The sequence below is a fragment of the Dipodomys ordii genome, unplaced genomic scaffold (genome assembly GCF_000151885.1).
Source record: "Dipodomys ordii isolate 6190 unplaced genomic scaffold, Dord_2.0 Scaffold83, whole genome shotgun sequence".
Lineage (NCBI taxonomy): Eukaryota > Metazoa > Chordata > Mammalia > Rodentia > Heteromyidae > Dipodomys > Dipodomys ordii.
Window position 1 is genome coordinate 3,420,697 of NW_012267299.1, and position 18,336 is coordinate 3,439,032.

The following is an 18,336-nucleotide window of genomic DNA, read 5'->3' on the forward strand; positions in this document are numbered from 1 at the left end:
ATGTGTGTGTGTGTGTGTGTGTGTGTGTGTGTGTGTGTGTGTGTGTGTGTGTGTGTGTGTGTGTAGCTCAGAGGTAAATTTATAGACGTTTTCATAATGTCTGTATACAGTTCTATTTGGTGTCTGTTTTTGTGAACTCTTTAAATTTTGAATTTGGGTAGGTTTTTTATATATGGGATGATATTTTGTAAAGCCTTTGAGGCTTTAACTATAGTATATTTAACTATAGTTAAATATATTATTTAGGGACAGAAACTTTAAAAGTATATCCCTTAAGAAAAAAATTACAGTAGTATTTTTTTAAATTGGTCATGGGGGCTGAAACCTGGGCTTGGGCACTGTCCCTCAGCTCTTCAGCTCAAGGATAGCACCCTACCACTTGAGCCACAGCACCACTTCCAGCTTTTTTCTGCTTATGTGATGCTGAGGAATTGAACCCAGGACCTCATGCATGTGAGGTAAGCACTCTACCACTGAGCCAACTTCCCAACCCAGTATTTTTAAATATATATTTTTATTGTAAAGATACTGTACAAAGGGGTTACAGTTACAAGAGTATACTTCCTATCAAGCATTGTTACCCCCTCCTTTGTTTTTACCCTATCATCCCTTCCCTCCTAACATCTCCTCAACTTCTTTTAAATGCTTGTGAAAACCACTTTATAATAAATTACACTGGAAAAGGAAAGTTTTAGGTTTATATTTTGACTCATAGTAAATGTTATTTTATAATGTTTTCTCTTTTTTCTAGTTGGCTAGTTCTCTGAATGGAGTTAAAAAATTTTAAAGTATTTAAAAACCTAATAGGACATTAGATGTCTTCTCTCCTTGGTAGGGGGCACCCTTAAGATGAGTCTAAAGCTCTATTCACTTGCTATCCCATAATACTAGATATTTGTATAATCAGTTAACTAGTGACTTCAGTTATCTCTCCATTCCAGATTACACTATTTTTATTACACATACACACAAACATATATATATATGTATATATATAATTACAGCATTCTAGTTTAAATTAAAAAAATATTATAGCACCAGTGGTTATGCTAGTTGATAATCATATATAAAAGAAACTGGTAATTTTGAGTATCTTCGTCCAAAGCAAGCCTTTTTTGCCCAATAACTAAAACAGTTTACTTAGAGATCATATTAGATTCTTAGATTAGAATCTAATAGATTCATACAGTGTGAACAGAAAGAAATGTTTTGCATTTCCATAGTAGAATAAGTGTTGTAATTCTTCTGTGCTGAAGTGGGGAATCAAAAATTATAATACAGGAGACCAGATAGTTCCAAATAGCAAAAGAAACATCAGTATATGTCAGCATTTTCTAAAAACCAGGATTCTTTTTCGTGGAAATAGTCTACACTGGCAGACTAAAAATAATATTTCTGTATTTTTAGGCAAATATTAACTTTAGAAATTACTCTAAATATCCTTTATATATTTTTCAATTTATGTATTAAGTTCCCTCCCATTTCTATGCCTCCCCTATTTCTCTGTGTTTATATTTCTGTCTCTCTCTTTGAGACTTTCTCTCTTATTTTAAAATTATTTTCATTTCAATATTACAGTAGGCTTTAGAAATCATTTAAATAACAACACTTTATTAGTAACTGGGAAATTTTTGCTATTATATATTCTGGAGAGTAACAAACACATGTATCTCTCTTCTCCCTATTAATGAAATTCCTGTACACTATTGTAAAAAAGACCCCTGTCAGAATTAAAAGCTAAGATATTCTTTACTTGCAAAAATGAGAATTATGGAGACATATTTAAACAATTGTCCAAAATTGTCCAAAATTATTGCCCCACTTTTAAAATTTTTTATTGTAAAGGTGAGGTACAGAGGGATTATAGTTTCGTAAGTCAGGTGAGTACATTTCTTTTTGAAGTATCACTCCTTTCCTCATTTTCTCCCAGTTTTTCCCTCCCAGCTCCCCTTCCCCACAAGTTATATAGTTCATTTTCAACATAATGTCTAGTGAGTATCACTGCTGCATTTGTTTACTCTTTGTCCCACCATTTCTGTGTTCCTCCCAACAGAAAAACTTACATACAAGACAAAAGGTATAGAAAACAGCAATAAAGGAGAAAAAACAAACAAACTAAAAGCAAAATAACAAAAACTTCTTGTTTTCATTTCTTGGAATTCATTTTGATAAGCGTCATTTTAATATGATCATATGCTCATAGTTATTGAGTCCTTGTGATCCTCTGCTGAGAATACCTTCCTTTGGTTTCACTGTGTGAATGTCTAGCGTCCTGTATAATTTATCTTGCCCAAGTGTATTTTTTGTCTTTTACCATCCAATGTGTTTATCTATAGATTTATAGGCACATTTCAAGTTACAACAAATGAGCAAAACCATGCAACCTATGTTTCTTTGGGTCTAGCTTTCTCTGCTTAATATAATTTTTTCCCCAAATCTTCCCATTTCCTTATGAATGCTACAATATCATTCTTTCTGATAGAAGCATCGAATTCCATTGAGTATACATACTACATTTTATTATTATTTTTTGGTTGGTCGTGAGGCTTGAACTCTGGGCCTGGGCACTGTCCCTGCACTCTTCAGCTCAAGGCCAGCACTCTACCACTTGAGCTGCAGTGTCACTTCCGGTTTCCTAGTGGCTTATTGGAGATAAGAGTCTCATGGAATTTCCTGTCCAGGCTGGCTTTGAACCGCGATCCTCAGATCTCAGCCTCCTGAGTAGCTAGGATTATAGGTGTGAGCCACCAGCACCCATCTATATACCACATTTTATAGCCCACCTTTTAAAGGACCTTCTTCAAAATCCTTCTTTCTTATGCTTCCACAGTAACATGAAACCTGCTATCTCTTTTTAAATGATGCTGAATGTGAGTGTTTTATGTAAGAGTTGACATGGGTCTAGTCTCTCTCTCTTCCTGATCAACTTGCTTTTGCCTTCTTTCCCAGGAAGTGTGTAGAGAGCTCTGGTGCCTCAGCAAAAGCAACCGCTGTGTTACCAACAGTATTCCCGCCGCGGAGGGGACACTGTGTCAGACCGGGAGTATTGAGAAGGGGGTAAGCGCAAAGGATTTACTAGCTCTTTGACATGTATACTAAACTAACATATTTCTGTCTATAGTCAACCACTAAGAACTATTACTTAAAAATAACACATTTCTAATGCAGTTGTTATATCTGGCAATATGTTATTTATGAATTTACAGGGAATAACATTTTTTCATAGCAGTTTTGTATTTCTGTTGGCATGTGTATAAGCTATGTTTGTACCAGGAAAACTTCAACAACAATCTCATAATCATCTGGTAAATAATTCCTAGGAAAAATTATGTGACCCCCCTAGACAGACTTTATCATCTAAAACCATTTAGTTTTCATTGGCCTAATTTTCAAAATTATTAAAACTGGTTTAAACAGGAGTAGAAATAGAGATAAGTGATCAAGCATTTTCTTAGCATGCATGAAGACCTGAGCTCCATCCTCAGGATCCTAGAGAGAAAAGTAAGAAGTATTCAAATAGATAAGAATAGACATAATCTACTATTCAAATTCTTTAGGAATTGTTATATATGGAAATTTTAGAATTTATTACTATTGAGTGAATTCATAATAATAACTACTACTTGTCATCTGTTCTTAGTTCTGCTTTCTTCGATGTTAAGTAGGCTATTTTCAACAAAGATTACTCTGAATTTCAGCTTGCAATAGGATGTTTAAATAAAAAGAATGAAAGTTTTTGGGCAGCTGTCACAGTGTATTAATCTGTGTTGACGGCTTCATTCAGGACCCATGACCTAGTGCCATGTTGATAGCTTTTCCATGCTGGGTTTGGAAATGTTGGTAAATTGTTCTAAATATAAGAATTGATAGGGTTATTTTAAAAGGATTAAGGCTTTTTTTCTCTCCAGATTTTGTAAGTAGCCAATAAAAATACAGAGATCTTCATGCACTACTAAAAATTCTTTATTTTTTTTCACAAAGTAATAGAAAAATACTAGGAACCACATTCTTGAAACAACAGTGTAGGTTTACTTTGGAATCAACCAATCTTGTCAATGACAAGTAGCAATTTACATCAATCTGTAAAGAAATATACAACTCTAAGGGGGCAAAGTCATGGGGAGAAACTGTTTATTTGTCATTGATTAATTACTATTCTTGTGATCTATTCCTGGTTTTTGTTTTTCTAGAATAATGCTACCACTAGGCCTGATGGTTTTAAAATTACTCTTAAGCAAGCTCAGGTTGAGTCTGTAACTCTATAATACATATACATAAATAGCACAGCTCATGTGAATGATCAGATACAGCATGCCTAGCATGTACAAGACCCTGGTTTTGATTCAAAGCACAACAAAATGTAAAAATCTTAGAGCTCTCCTAGTAGCATTCTATGAATTATGTAATGACTCCAAATAATTAAACTATGAGTAGTGGCTATTGGAGAACACATGACTCAACCTCAACCAGTTATTTATAAGACAAACATATATTTAATATCTGGCTATTTGTATGTGGTAATGAGGCTGTGGAATGTCATATGTTACACCTATCTGCATGGGATAAAGATAATGCATTGTTTGCAAATTACCATTTTTGAGAGATACTCAACTCTCTTAATATTAAAATTAATCATATTTAATGTAAATTTAGAAATGCAGATAGGGGAAAAATGAAGTTATTCACATGCATAAATAAAATATGACGAGAGAGAGAAATTGGACCACACATGATTTCTAAAGATTCACATTCTTAATCTGTGTCAATGGTGATCAACTTTTGATTCCTAATTTTGAGGTGTACAGTACTTGTGATTCCCCATGTTTCTAGGAAGAACTTTTTTTTTTTGTCAGTTGTGGGCTTGAACTCTGGCCTGGGCGCTATCCTTCAGCTCTTAAGATCAAGGCAGTGCTCTATCACTTGAGCCACAGTGCCACTTCCAGTTTTCTGAGTGGTTTATTGGAGATAAGTTTCATGGAGTTTCCTGCTAGGGTTGGCTTTGAACTGCAATCCTCAGATCTCAGCCTCCTGCGTAGCTAGGATTACAGGTGTGAGCCATGGATACCCGGCCTAGGAAGAACTTTTAGACTGACCTTGGACCATGATTGTCCATCTCTGCTTCCCATGTAGCTAGGATCACAACTCCCAGTTTATTTTAACTTTTCATATTAAGTGGGTTTGTTACCTGAAGAAGTTTCTTAGTTGAGTAATCAGAATAAGAAGGTAGTATGGGTAGAGCACTAAGCGAGTTAAGAACATGTGATTGTGTAGCAATTGGTTCAGTATTGGACTCTTTACTTGAAAATGATAGAAAACCAAGAGTTTTGTGGAGATGGAATGAATAAGGTTTGTGTGGTTTTCCTCCTCCTCATCATTACCATTGATTCTCATTTGCTAACCTCTTAGATGGTGATGGGCAGAGACATTTTTGACTGACTGTTTTAACTGATAGCAGAGGGTATCACAGAGAATAGGAATGAGTTTCTGTATCTCTGAGACATGAGTGGAATATCCACAAATTTTTATCTTAAAAATGAGTTTCAAAACTACTCCCATCAGAAGAAACAAGAAGAAACCTACACCCTGTCTAGCCAGCAGAATAAAACCAAAGCTGCACATCATTTTCTGAATAAATCTTTTTTTTAAGGGAGGGGTTAGAAATATTGCTTGAGTGATAGCATAGACATATCCAGAGGATTGGATCCATGATGATCTCGTCAAATTCTGGCTGCAAAAGATATGGGATTCCTGCCCAGGGCACAGTTCCACAAATGTTCCATGTAAGCATGGGAACTGTTCCATGCACATTTAGCAGATGGAGTAAGAAATATGGCCAAAAAATTAAAAACTGATCTTTGCGTGAGTCCTGGGGGGTCTGACATCGCTATTACAGTCATTGGATGTTTGCCTGAATAAGGCATTCAAGGGTTGAATAAGAACCATATGGTCTGAGTGGATGTGCTTAGGGACAGTAGCATTAACCAAAGGAAGAAATTTGATGGCCCCAGACATTGCACTGGTACTGTGTGTCCATGGGTCAGTGTTTTACAAATCAGTCAATAGAATTTTCAGCCAGAGAACTCTCCTTGGATATAGCATCAGCAATAGCCCTTTGGCCAGGAATCAAAGGGTTACCATATTTGATGAAATAGGAAATAAAGATTTAGATTGTAAAAACTTTAGTAGTAGTGTTGGCATTGTCACTGAACAGGAAATTAAGGATAATCAAAACTCAATCGTTGTACTCCCTGTTGATGACCACAAAGAAGGTTTCAAATATTTGGTAGATTGCCAAAAGATTGATATAAGGGCACTGCAAGACCCAATTTGAGCAATAGTCCAGCATTTAGGCTTACATATAAGTGACACAGATTCCTAATGTCTTTGATTGTGAAACATAGAGCTGGATTAGACTAAGATTATCGTATGCCTTTCCCAAACACGGGATACATAAGAGGACATTTTGCAGCGTTAGATCTTAATCCACTTAGGGCAGGATATACAATGTTTTGACTGGATCCTAAACTCTAAACACAGGAAGTAAAAAAATACTAGTTCTTCCAGCTTCTCTAGAAAATTTAAAAGTATGAAATGACAAGTTCAGATTTAGAATTTGGGTTGAAATATAGCTTAAACATTCCCAAACCTGTAGAGCAGAGAGAGAAGGCTTTCAAGATGTTGTGCTTCCGTGAACTCAGCTCTGATGACTTGTGTAGACTCTTCTATATTGAATCACCAGTATTGCTTCTTTTTAAAAAAATTTAGGATTTACTTAGTGATCTCTTATTCCAGATGTTGACTTGACCTAGTCTGATTGTTACCATGTACACCAAAATCAACCTAAAATAATTCAAGTTAAAAAGAAAAAAAAACTTTAAAAATACTTCATATACTCATCTTGGAAATTTCCTTTGTGAGTTTCTGACACATTCCCAAAACTAGATTGCTTAAATAGTATGTCTTGCTCAAAGAAAATCCCCTGAGATAGATCATGATATTTAACAATTCTTCAGAGAATAATATTATTTTCCATGACTACTGTTTCTTATGGAAGTCTTTTAAAGGTTCACTGGAATATGCTATCTTTCAATATAGTGTTTAAAATATTTATTTAGTTTAGGAAGAATGTGAAAAGCAAGAATAAGAATATAAGATTTTATTCTGGGCATGTGATTGTCTCATTTCTTTCACCTTTGTGAGCTTATTAAACACACGTGAATTAGGAGAAGGAAGGCCAATGCATCCAATTTAATTAAATAATTTAGACCTATATAGCATAAGGTATTTAGAGCAATCTAAAGTTACTAAATTGACTAAAACCATTAGTAAAGACTAGAAATAGGTTTGTATATGTATATATAACTTTTCTAGCTTAACAAAATAAAAATATTATGCCTCTGAAAATTGTATGTTTGGAATTTCATGTAAAAACAAAAAAAGGATACAAGTAGATGATACAACACTCTAAAATTTTACCTTTATATGCTTATATGATTTATATACTTCAATTTATTTTTTTTTGGTGCAATGTAGTTATTCTCTTCATTATTTCCACATTATCCATTACATTTTTATATATACTAATTAATGCAAATATGTAAGAAAGTACCTCCAATCATCCAACTCATTTGTATGGATTTCTTAAAGCTCTTTTATTCAGTGAGATCATGTTTTCCTCTGCACCAAGGTATTTACTATCAATGGAAAGAAGTAGCAGAAGTTAGCAGGAAATCCTTTCTTGTAAATATGGAGGGAGAAAAACAAACCAAACAAAACACAAAAGAACACTTTTGCCAGAGATCAAAATTAAACAAGATGTTAGATTTTTAATTTATGTGAAAATTCATCTGCAATACTAATTTTTTAAGGTTGTCTTACTCTAAACTACATTGGAATAAAAACCAAAACGAATTTCCATTTTATAGTTAGGGAAACAAAAGAAAATCAGGTGATTTGCTTTAGGTCCTGAGAAATTGCTAGAATAAAAACTGAAAGTACGTTTTTCTATATAAGATGAAGTTGTTTATTTGCAAACTGGTTAGTTAAAATATTAACAAGCTATTAAACTAATGACTAATCACTTGTTTACTCCTAGAAAATTGATACTTACACTGTGAATTTCTTAGCCATTAGTCTTTGTTACTTAAGTTTTTAATATAATTGTCATACTATAACTCCGTGGGATTTATTAATACAAACATGAATTTATGCATAAAAAGTTCTTCTCACAAGCCATTTATCAAATACTATGCTGTATAGATATTAATGTCAAGAGCTCAGCACCATTTTGCAAAATAAATATTGTTGAATATTTATCTTTTGCTTTAAGAATAAGATTTATATTTTTAATGTTCTTTTTTTTGGGGGGGTCTGGTCGTGGGGTCTGAACTCTGGGCCTGGGCGCTGTCCCTCAGCTCTTCAGCTCAAGGCTAGCTCTTCAGCTCAAGGCTAGCACTCTACCACTTGAGCCACAGCGCCACTTCCGGCATTTTTTCTTTTTGCTTATGTGGTGCTGAGGAATTGAACCCAGGGCCTCAGGCATGCAAGGCAAGCGCTCTACCACTGAGCCACCTTCCCAGCCCCGTTTTTAATGTTCTTAAGGACCTCCTAATTCCTTTCTCTACAGAATATTTTAAAAAGTGAAAATTTCCCTATATATCTGCAGTAGACTTAAGGTATAATCAAGGAAATCTGAAGTAACAGGCAAACATATATAAACCTGAACTTTTTTTTTTTTTTGGTAATACTAAGGATTGAACTCATGGAGCTTACACTCTGCTAGTTGAGTCATGCCTCTAGCCTTGAATTTGACTTTCTCAACCTCTAGAGTCTCACACATTAACCATTTCTAAAAAAATTCTCTGTGATGATAGAAATGTTCTCTGATCTGCTGTATTCAACATAGTAACTATTAGCCACGTGCTGCTATGGTAGCCTTGAAATGTGGCTAGTGGTCCCAGGGAACTGGATTTCTTTCTTTTCATTAAACTAACTATTCCTATGCCAGGCTTTTACATTCTAAGGAGGGGGCCGGGGGAAGACATGCTTTGAATGATAAACAGGATAAAAAGTTCTTCTCACAAGCAGTGCTAAATGTTAAGAGAGAACTGAAACAGAATGACACACTGTTATATCCTGGTATAAAGGGGAGTGGGCTCACAGCAAAGTAGTCTAGGAGCCTTGTTTGTTGAGATGATCCTTGATCTGAGACCGAATGAGAACTCAGCAATATAAAGAACTGGGAGATGGGCATGGTGATATATCCTTTTAATCTGAGGACTCAAGGGGTTGAACCAAAAGGTTCACAACTTTAAGACAGCCTGGGCTATGTGGGTATATCCTGTCTCAAAAAAGATAAAACATCAAAATAAAAAAGGCTGGGGTGTGGTGGCTTAGTGGTAGAGGGGTTGCCTAGTGTGCATGAAAGCTTACATTTCTTTCCATCATTTTCATCATTATAAGGATCAAAATATAAAACAATTATAAAATAAAAATAAAGAGGCAGGTACTACCAAAAGGATTAGAAAATGCAAATACATCGTGAGTAGTTAGGAAACAAGCTTTATGTATTTAAAAAAAAAAGTCAATGTCTGGAACTGTCAGTGCAAAGGAGATTAGGCTGAAGAAAGCAGGTGCTACATCAGTACATCCTGTAAAGCAGGGATAAGGGAAGTAGGAAACACTGAAATATTCTTATCAAAAAAAGTGATATGGTGTGATAAGTGTTTTTTTTTTTGGGGGGTGGTCGGGTCATGGGGCCTGAATTCTGGACCTGAGCGTTGTCCCTCAGCTCTTCAGCTCAAGGCTAGCGCTCTACCACTTGAGCCACAACGCCACTTCCGGCTTTTTTCTTTTTGCTTATGTGGTGCTGAGGAATTGAACCCAGAGCCTCAAGCATGCAAGCAAGCACTCTACCACTGAGCCATCTTCTCTGCCTGTGATAAGTGTTTTAAAAAGATACCTCTATGTGCTGTCTGTAAAATAAGTTCCAACATTAAAAAGGAGACTGAGTAGCAAGGCTAGAAGCTACTCCATTTGCCTGTTGTTTTGGGGTGGTAGCAATGAAGAATGAGAAAAGTGAAAGAATTTCAGATATATCTCGGGGGCAAAAAATCACTAAGTTGGTGATAGAATTAGCATCACGAACTGATTATTTTCTGAGTGCCATATACTGTAGTCGCTTTATATTTTAATTTGTTTAAACTGATACTTGCTCAACTCTAGCCATGCTTCCTATTGTTACACATGTAAGCAAGTGACTTTTTTGTTACTGGGTTGGTTTGTCAAAGTTTAATAATTCAGAAAGTGCACTAATAAAAATGTACAAATTATTGGTTTTAAAGAAGACTTTTATTTTGCCATATTCTGCAAATAAGATTTATCATGCTAGAGTTATGAGCTGATTATGTGATGTCTGCATCTCGATAAATTATTCCTGGCTTTCTACTTAGGTGCAGTATGTGTGGTTTATTGCAGAGAGTAAAGCTGAACAGAATTCCAGTACACATGTTCATGTAGGGCCATACACATGGCTAGTCAGTGGATATAAGGGTTTTTTTGTACCCAGTCCCTAGTGTCTTGGCATTACTTTTATTATGTCTGCAGTGCTCATGTAGATGAAATGCCACAACACATTCTTTTACTATTGTAGCCTCAACCATTTTTTTTTTAAAGAAAGAGCAGTTACCGTCATAAAAATTCCTTACTGGGGAACTTTCCATATTGTGTTATCATTCCATGAGTCTAATAATCATGGAATATAAAGATTTTTTTTAGAAATTACTATGATATAAAAAAAAAGACTTTGAGGTCTGTAGCTAGCTCCATAATGAGAAACATTAAAAGTCTGGAGGAAGAAAAACAAAGAAAAGGCGAAGTGAGGTATTTTTTTTACACTCGTGGTACATGTTAAAGACTTATAAATCATGGCCTACTTAAAGATAATTTACAAGTCACATGCACCTTCACGGAGTCTAATCACAGTTAAAGAACTATCTGTTATCTCTTTGGAGAATACTAATGCCTAAAATTGGTCATTTGCCTGACTCTTAAGTATTTCTGTCCTGACAGCTCTGTCTGCCTGAAATCTAATTCTGTGTTTTCTGTGAAATCTTGCAGTGGTGTTATCAGGGAGATTGTGTTCCTTTTGGCACTTGGCCCCAGAGCGTAGATGGGGGCTGGGGTCCCTGGTCCCTGTGGGGCGAGTGCAGCAGGACCTGCGGGGGCGGCGTCTCCTCATCCTTAAGACACTGTGACAGTCCAGCGTAAGTAGCTAAAGTAAGCCGGAGCCAACAAAAAGACACCGTTGGAAAGGATTCAAAGCTGTGGTTTCACATGTTATCTGTAAAAACGTTTCGTCAGTGAGCCAAAGGCTTGTCTTCAGAACAAGCAATAGGCCCAGGAAAGTGGAGGAGCTTTGTTCGACAAGACTCTTCCTTTCCCCTTATGGTGTAACTAAAAATAAAAATCAGGAAAAAAAGAAACATATTGTGCATCTGCCCTAGATAAGCCAGACTTCTAATCTAGTAATAATCAGATAGATTTCCTCTTCTGAAAACTACTGAATTATGGATGAATCCAGGTCTGGTTTTTGCTACATTACCATTATTCCCAGGAAACCTAAGGTCTTTTCACATGTCACATAAAATTATTACTGCTACATTAGTATTAAAAGGGCCAATGAGAGCACTTCAAGGGTTGAAATGCCTTGATTCGCATCGCAAATCACAATGAAAAGGATACTGCCCATGTGTTAAAATAGTTTCCATTCACATGCCCCCATTAATCATCTTCCCAAGCTGCCACCACTTTTCTCCCCATGACTGTTTTATGCAGGTCAGACTGCTCTTCTCCCACTACTCCTTTCTCCAGCCAGCATCTTCCTGGCATAAGGCCAGGCCCCCCTAGTATTCTTTGCCAGCTCTATTGCATCTCCCTCTCCTCGATGCCCAGTGCAGGTGGACTGTTCTCTAGTGGTACTTTCCTGTACTGCTGGAGATGAAACTCCTTTGCTGTTGTCAGGTGCCATGTTTTTTCTTTTCCTGAATAGTATTGGATACACTATACTACTTAGATGCCTTACCTACCACACCCCTATGATAAAAGAGAATCTATTTTTGTTGTTTTGTTTTTTTAAAGTAGGTCCCCTCCTTTTATTTCCTTCTCCAAATGTCTAATCGCTTATCTCTTTAGCTTAAAAAGTTTACCTTCATATTAGCTGTTTCCATTATGCTATTTTCTGTTGATTATTAATTACTCTAGTATTAACTGAACTTCCTGTTACCCATTCATAAGCTAGCCATTGCTACCACATTCCCACCACCTGTGTTTCTCTGACTGGCCGATTTCTCTTAAGCTGGTTTCAAGCTGAATATTTGCCTTTCCTCCACTAGAGTTAGCGTTCTCTGACATTCAATATAGATTCCAAATTTAGCTTTAATTATCCCATTGATACCAGTAAGCATGATCATATTAAAGCAAGTGCAGAATAATCAATCTGGATTCAACTATAGATTGTCATAAATTAGTATAAAATTATGCTAACCCCAGAGATATAAAGGAATGTTCGAGACCTTTTAAAAGAAGTTAGATAATTTTACCTGCTCAATAACTATGTGTTCTAGGAATAGAATATGACTTTCCCTAATATTTAAATCCTTATAGCTTAGCTTATGTAAATCAGTACTTTGACATTTTACTGTTATAATTTGGATGTGCCATAAAGATTTATATAATACAAAGCCATATGATTTTTTTAAACTTGGGTTTTAAACTTCATGTAATATTTGAAATAAGATGGAAATTCATCTCCATACTGTTTACTTTGAGCTGGAGTTAACTCCAGAAAGTTATGTAATATTCTCTGCTTCCCATCTGGGAGAAAAACAAATTTTACTTCTACTTGGGAAACATATGCATCATCAGATTATTGATTTGTTAAATATGACTGAAATGGCTTTATATTTTAAATAAGTAAAGCTCACTTAGTTTACAGAGTATTGTAGTATGGTAATTAAATTAAATTAACCATATTTTCTTTTAATGTAAATCCTAATAGTAGTTATAAATTACTCAGATAAATATCTTAATTTTATATTCCATAGCCATAATCACTGCTAGGAATTGCCAGTATGATATCATTTTAATAACTGATACAATATCGTATTGGTATTTTCTTAAACTTCATATGATCTCATCAATAAGATATGTACTATCTGTGGGATAGATGTATTCACATGTTAAACAAAATGTTGTTTCAGACCTTCAGGAGGTGGAAAATACTGTCTTGGGGAAAGGAAACGTTATCGCTCCTGCAACACGGATGTAAGTAAAAGAAAACTCTTCTATGAAAAGCTAGCTTACTTCCTCACTAAAACGCTGAAAAATCGAAAATTGTAAGCAGTTCCACCAAATATCTATGTGTGGGAGGGTCATATCTATTTCCTAAATGGTTCATAATAAAGCTGGCCTCAACTCTATTATTTCCATAGTCAAAGAGAATATCCAGCATTAGTTTCCGACAGGTATGGTGAGAGAGACACATACCCTGAATTGGCCAGCCTCAGCACATTTGCTACTTCTCCACCATTATCTTTCCTAAGTCCATCAGGATCTGTTTTACTATACTTCTCTTTGCCACAGCAAGCATGTCAGGACTCCCGCATCATTCTTCTCATCTCTTAGCATCCAATCCCATAAAAACTTTATATGACTCCATATATCGCCTCCTTTGTTTCCCGTGTCTGCCAACTGCTAAAATTCCTCTTTGGTGTCCTCCGGAATTCAGGATCCATCATTGGCAAAAATCTACTGTTTTTTCTGTAGTTTGCAAATAGGGAGCTTCTGTTCTCTTCATTCTCGGTAACTGGGACTCAAAGTGGATGGAGTGTCTTCATGTCTACCTTACTTCAGTCTTCTTTCTTCATATCTAAAACTACAACCTTTAATTTTGTAATGTCAGATTGTTGACCTCTCATTCATCCTCTACAGTCCTACTCCTGTCTTAATTCATTGTGAACTCATAAACATATGGATGATTGTCCCAATATGTTCTTTTCTAGATTTTTTCCACATGCATATAAACAAGCTCCTATCTAAAGAGAAATTACCAATGTATTTCTATTGCTTTACTCTCCTTTGAAAGAAATTTTCCAAAAAACATACTGAATCCAATTTTCTTTTTTTTTTCTTAATTGCTTGTTAGGTTTTTACTTCTATTGTGCTGATTTTTTTTAAAATCAAGTCACAGTTAATTTGTAGTTGCTAAGGCAAATAATTACTTTGGAGTCTTTTATCTTCCTTGTTTTCTCAAATGTTTAGTTGTCTTTTACTCTTCATAATTCTTTGTTGCCCCCCTCTTTCTCTCTCTCTCTCTCTCTCATCTTAATGTTTTACTAACCCAAGACTTGGTCCTTGGCCTTTTTCACATTTTTTTCAACAGTCATTTTCTTGGTGTCTTATCCAGTTTCAGTTCTTTGGATACCAGCAAAAGACACATTGCTATTTCTATCTTCAGACCAGACTTGCTCCATAGATTCTAGGTACATATCTTACTACTTGATTAGACTTTTAATACCCACTGATATGTAAAATGTACCAAATAGTATCTACAAAACAATTCTATAAATCTATTCCTCCATCTGTGTTCTCCATCTCAAATGTCGACCCTCATTTGGCTTAATGTCTCTTCTTAACTTTTTTCTGTCTGGCAGCTGTATCTAAACCCTCCTGAAATCCTATTCATTTTGCTTGCAAAATAAGTCATTAATCTGAGCACTTATCACAACTTCACTACCTCAGATGCTAACTCTGCTCTGAGTTTCTACTATCTTCCATAAGATTGTTTAAAAAAGCCCTTTAAAAATATTGTGGTACTAGGAATCAACACAAGACCTTGCCACATGTAGGGAAAATGTTGTGCTGCTGAGCTACAAACCTATTCCGTTTAATAGCCTCTAATATGAGGGTTTCCTATAACTGCACTTGCCCCTTCCAGTTCTCAATTGAATAGGCAAAGTGAGATGCATTATCTACATTTCAGTGCTGCCTAGCATTTTACCTAAATCCTTAGTCCTTCAAAGGCCTGCAAGATCTGTATAATCTAGCCTTCATTGCTTTTCTGAACTTGTGTCTTATTGTTTTCTTCCTCACAACCAGCCATGCGGACCTTCTTCATTAAACATGACAATTGTGTTCCCAGCTTAGGGTGTTCTCTTTGCCTTTTTTTTTGTTGTTGTTGGTTGTGGGGCTTGAACTCTGGGCCTGGGCGCTATCCCTGTGCTCTTCAGATCAAGGCTAGCACTGTACCACTTCAGCCACAGCGCCACTTCCGGTTTTCTAGTAGTTAATTGGAGATAAGAGTCTCACGGACTTTTCTGCCCAGGCTAGCTTTGAACCATGATCCTCAGATCTCAGCCTCCTCAGTAGCTAGGATTACAGGCATGAGCCACTGGCACCCGGCTCTCTTTGCCTTTTATACCTGTCTCCCATGATATCTAATGGCTAAGTGTATTCTTTCATTTTTACTCAGTTGTTACCTTCTTAATTATGCCTGTCCTGAATACTGCAGTTAAAATTGCAACCTTTTCTTTTCCTACTCTATTTTCCTCTGCTTTCTAATACAGTATACTCTAGTTTATTACATTTCATTCTATGAAAGTAGGATCTTAGACTAGCTTCATATAGCCCAATTATAATGATTTTTTAAAGTTATAAGTATTACTTATTTAGTCACTCAAGAAATAATTGAATATGGCTTCTATTAGCTTGTTAAACGAGTGATAAAGAAATGCACATGCTGGTGGATCCCACCTGTAATCCTAGCTACTCAGTCATCTGAGATCTAGAGGATTTTGATTCAAAGCCAACCAGAACAGAAAAGCCAATGACCAGTGAAAAGTAGGGCTGGATGAGTAGCTGAAGTGGTAGAACACCGGATGAGCCAGTAATCTGAGTGAGTGTGAGGCTCTCAGTTGAAATCCCGGTGCAACCACAAAAGAAAGCGGGATTAAGAAAAATCTCAGCCATTAAGGATTTTATAGTTTCCTGAGAAATCACTGCAGTGCAGAAAATCACAGTAGAGAGGTGATAAGTGATATGCTGGAGTGAATGTGAAATGTTGGAAAACAGAACTGGTGTGTGGGCGAATTAGAGATGTAGAGATTTCTTGCCATAGAAAGCTAAACACCCAAAAGACAAATGGGAGCTGACCAGCAAAAGAGAAAGATGGTGAAAACACTCTAGATGAAAAGAATATTAAGTGCAATGCCTGGATGTTTAAAAGTATAATCTTTTATTTTAAGGCATTAAGAGACCAAGGGAAAAGCGGTGGGTTCAGACTTTCAATGAAAATGGAATAGATGAAGATAAGAGTTCATAGGGAAAAACACAACCACGAAGCTAACTTCAAAGAGCCATGAAAATGAAGGAGCTAGCATAATAAGACAAAAAGAGTCACACAGATAGAAATTGAGATCACAGAGTGGAGTGCATCTGAATTTAAGATATAACAAGTTAGAAAATTCTCAGTGATGACAAATTGGTAGTGTAGTCATGGGGGAGTGCATGTCTAAACTTGGGTGGAGGTGAAGGAGTTGAAAGAACTTCAAAGATTGTGAGATTGTAGGTATATTCCAGGTGAAATAAGACTATAAATTAGTATCAAACTTCTTAATGAGGGCAAGCAAAGTTCATTTATTATATGCAATCGTACTTTAGATGAATGGCATGAATCTCTGAGAGCAATCTATAATAATAGAAGAAGGGAATAACTACTGTGTCAGATTCAGAGGGATGAAACTCAAACTCACCTCTAAATCCCAACCATTTTCATTACTATATAATTGTGGAGGTGGGTACACACATGTAGGCTCTAGTAATATTATATTATTATATACTAGGAATAATGGGATAATGTAGAATAGACAATAGCAAAAGAAAACCCAGATATTTTAGGCTTGTTGCATTATAGTATATTCATGAGCTGAATTAGAAGTCACATTGTAGAATTTACTATTTTTAAGTTGATATTTCTATCTTCATCTTCTCTTTCAGCTTTTAGAAACTATATGGACATTCAATGAAACTGCATTAATGTAACTGAACTATGGATAGACGTAATTAAAATGTTTTCATTAATCTTGACTACCAACTCAGAACTTGAGCAAATTTTTTTTTGTTGGTCATGGGGCTTGAACTCTAGGCCTGGGTGCTCTCCCTGAGCTCTTCAGCTCAAGGCAAGCAATCTACCACTTGAGCCACAATGCCATTTCCACGACTTTTATATTAAAATTTATTTTCCATACTAAGTTAATAAAGTCTGTGCATAATTTATATAAGCTGGAGCCTGCTTCAATAGACAAAATTTTAAAATTTTCCACACACCTAATCTAGACCAGCATTCTGTAATAATGCTTCCTTCAATAATGGAAATATGTATGCTGTCCATTGGGCTAGTAGCTCTAGCCCAATGAGTATTTGAAATGTGGCTAGTGTAATTGAAAAACATATCTTTATAAGTTTAATTTATATTTGAATAGCCATATGTGGCCAGTGGTAATCATTGGATAATATGGAACTAAATAGCTGAGCTATGAAGTTGTCTAATTGATAAATATTTGTATACCAATTTTTTTAAAAAAAACCATCTGGATTCATTAAAAAAAACAACAACAGTTGGCCCTCTGCATGTGTAGGTTCTATGCTGGCAGACCCAACCAACCACTAAGTGTGTATTTTCTTGTTATTAGTTCATAAACCATACATTATAACAACTATTTGCTTTGTGTTGGCATTATAAGCAATCTGGAGACGATTTAAAGTATACAGGAGGTTGTATACATGTTATACGCAAATACTATGCCACTTTATATGAGAAACGTGGGCAGCCACAGATTATGGAATCCATAGCAGAGGAAATGCAGAAAGACTAAAGGCACATTTGAGCATCTGAAGTACATTTGCCCTGACACTATTCAGAGAAAGAGAAGATGTAAACAGCTCCAATGTCTCTTTTTTAGGTATGAGGGAGGTTTCTCTCAGATCTCCTCCTTTGCTCTCTCAAGATTATTTTACTACACACAAAAAAGATTATTTGACTTTATTTTTGCTAGATATTACATGCCTACACTTAAACTCATCATTAGTGAAAGGAATGGGATTACTATAATTGATTTAGACTAATCCTGATTTGTCATAGCAGATGCTATGGCATCTTTCCTAAGTGGTAGATCCCTAGGCAAAATATCCGAGTTGTTATACCAAGAAATCATGGCATGATAGTTACTAGGTAAGCCACAAATATCTTCCTCAAACCTGTCATTTCTACCATCACTAATG

General features: G+C 35.7%; 1 protein-coding gene across 1 annotated transcript in view; it reads left to right on the forward strand.

The window, feature by feature from the left end:
- Nucleotides 1–18,336, forward strand: part of Adamts6 (ADAM metallopeptidase with thrombospondin type 1 motif, 6) — a 209,504-nt gene that overhangs the window by 107,455 nt on the left and 83,713 nt on the right. Inside the window, exons 11-13 of the mRNA XM_013025239.1 lie at nt 2,950–3,057; nt 11,119–11,264; nt 13,260–13,323. Of these exons, the coding sequence (XP_012880693.1) occupies nt 2,950–3,057; nt 11,119–11,264; nt 13,260–13,323 (318 nt within the window). The remainder of the gene's footprint in view (nt 1–2,949; nt 3,058–11,118; nt 11,265–13,259; nt 13,324–18,336) is intronic.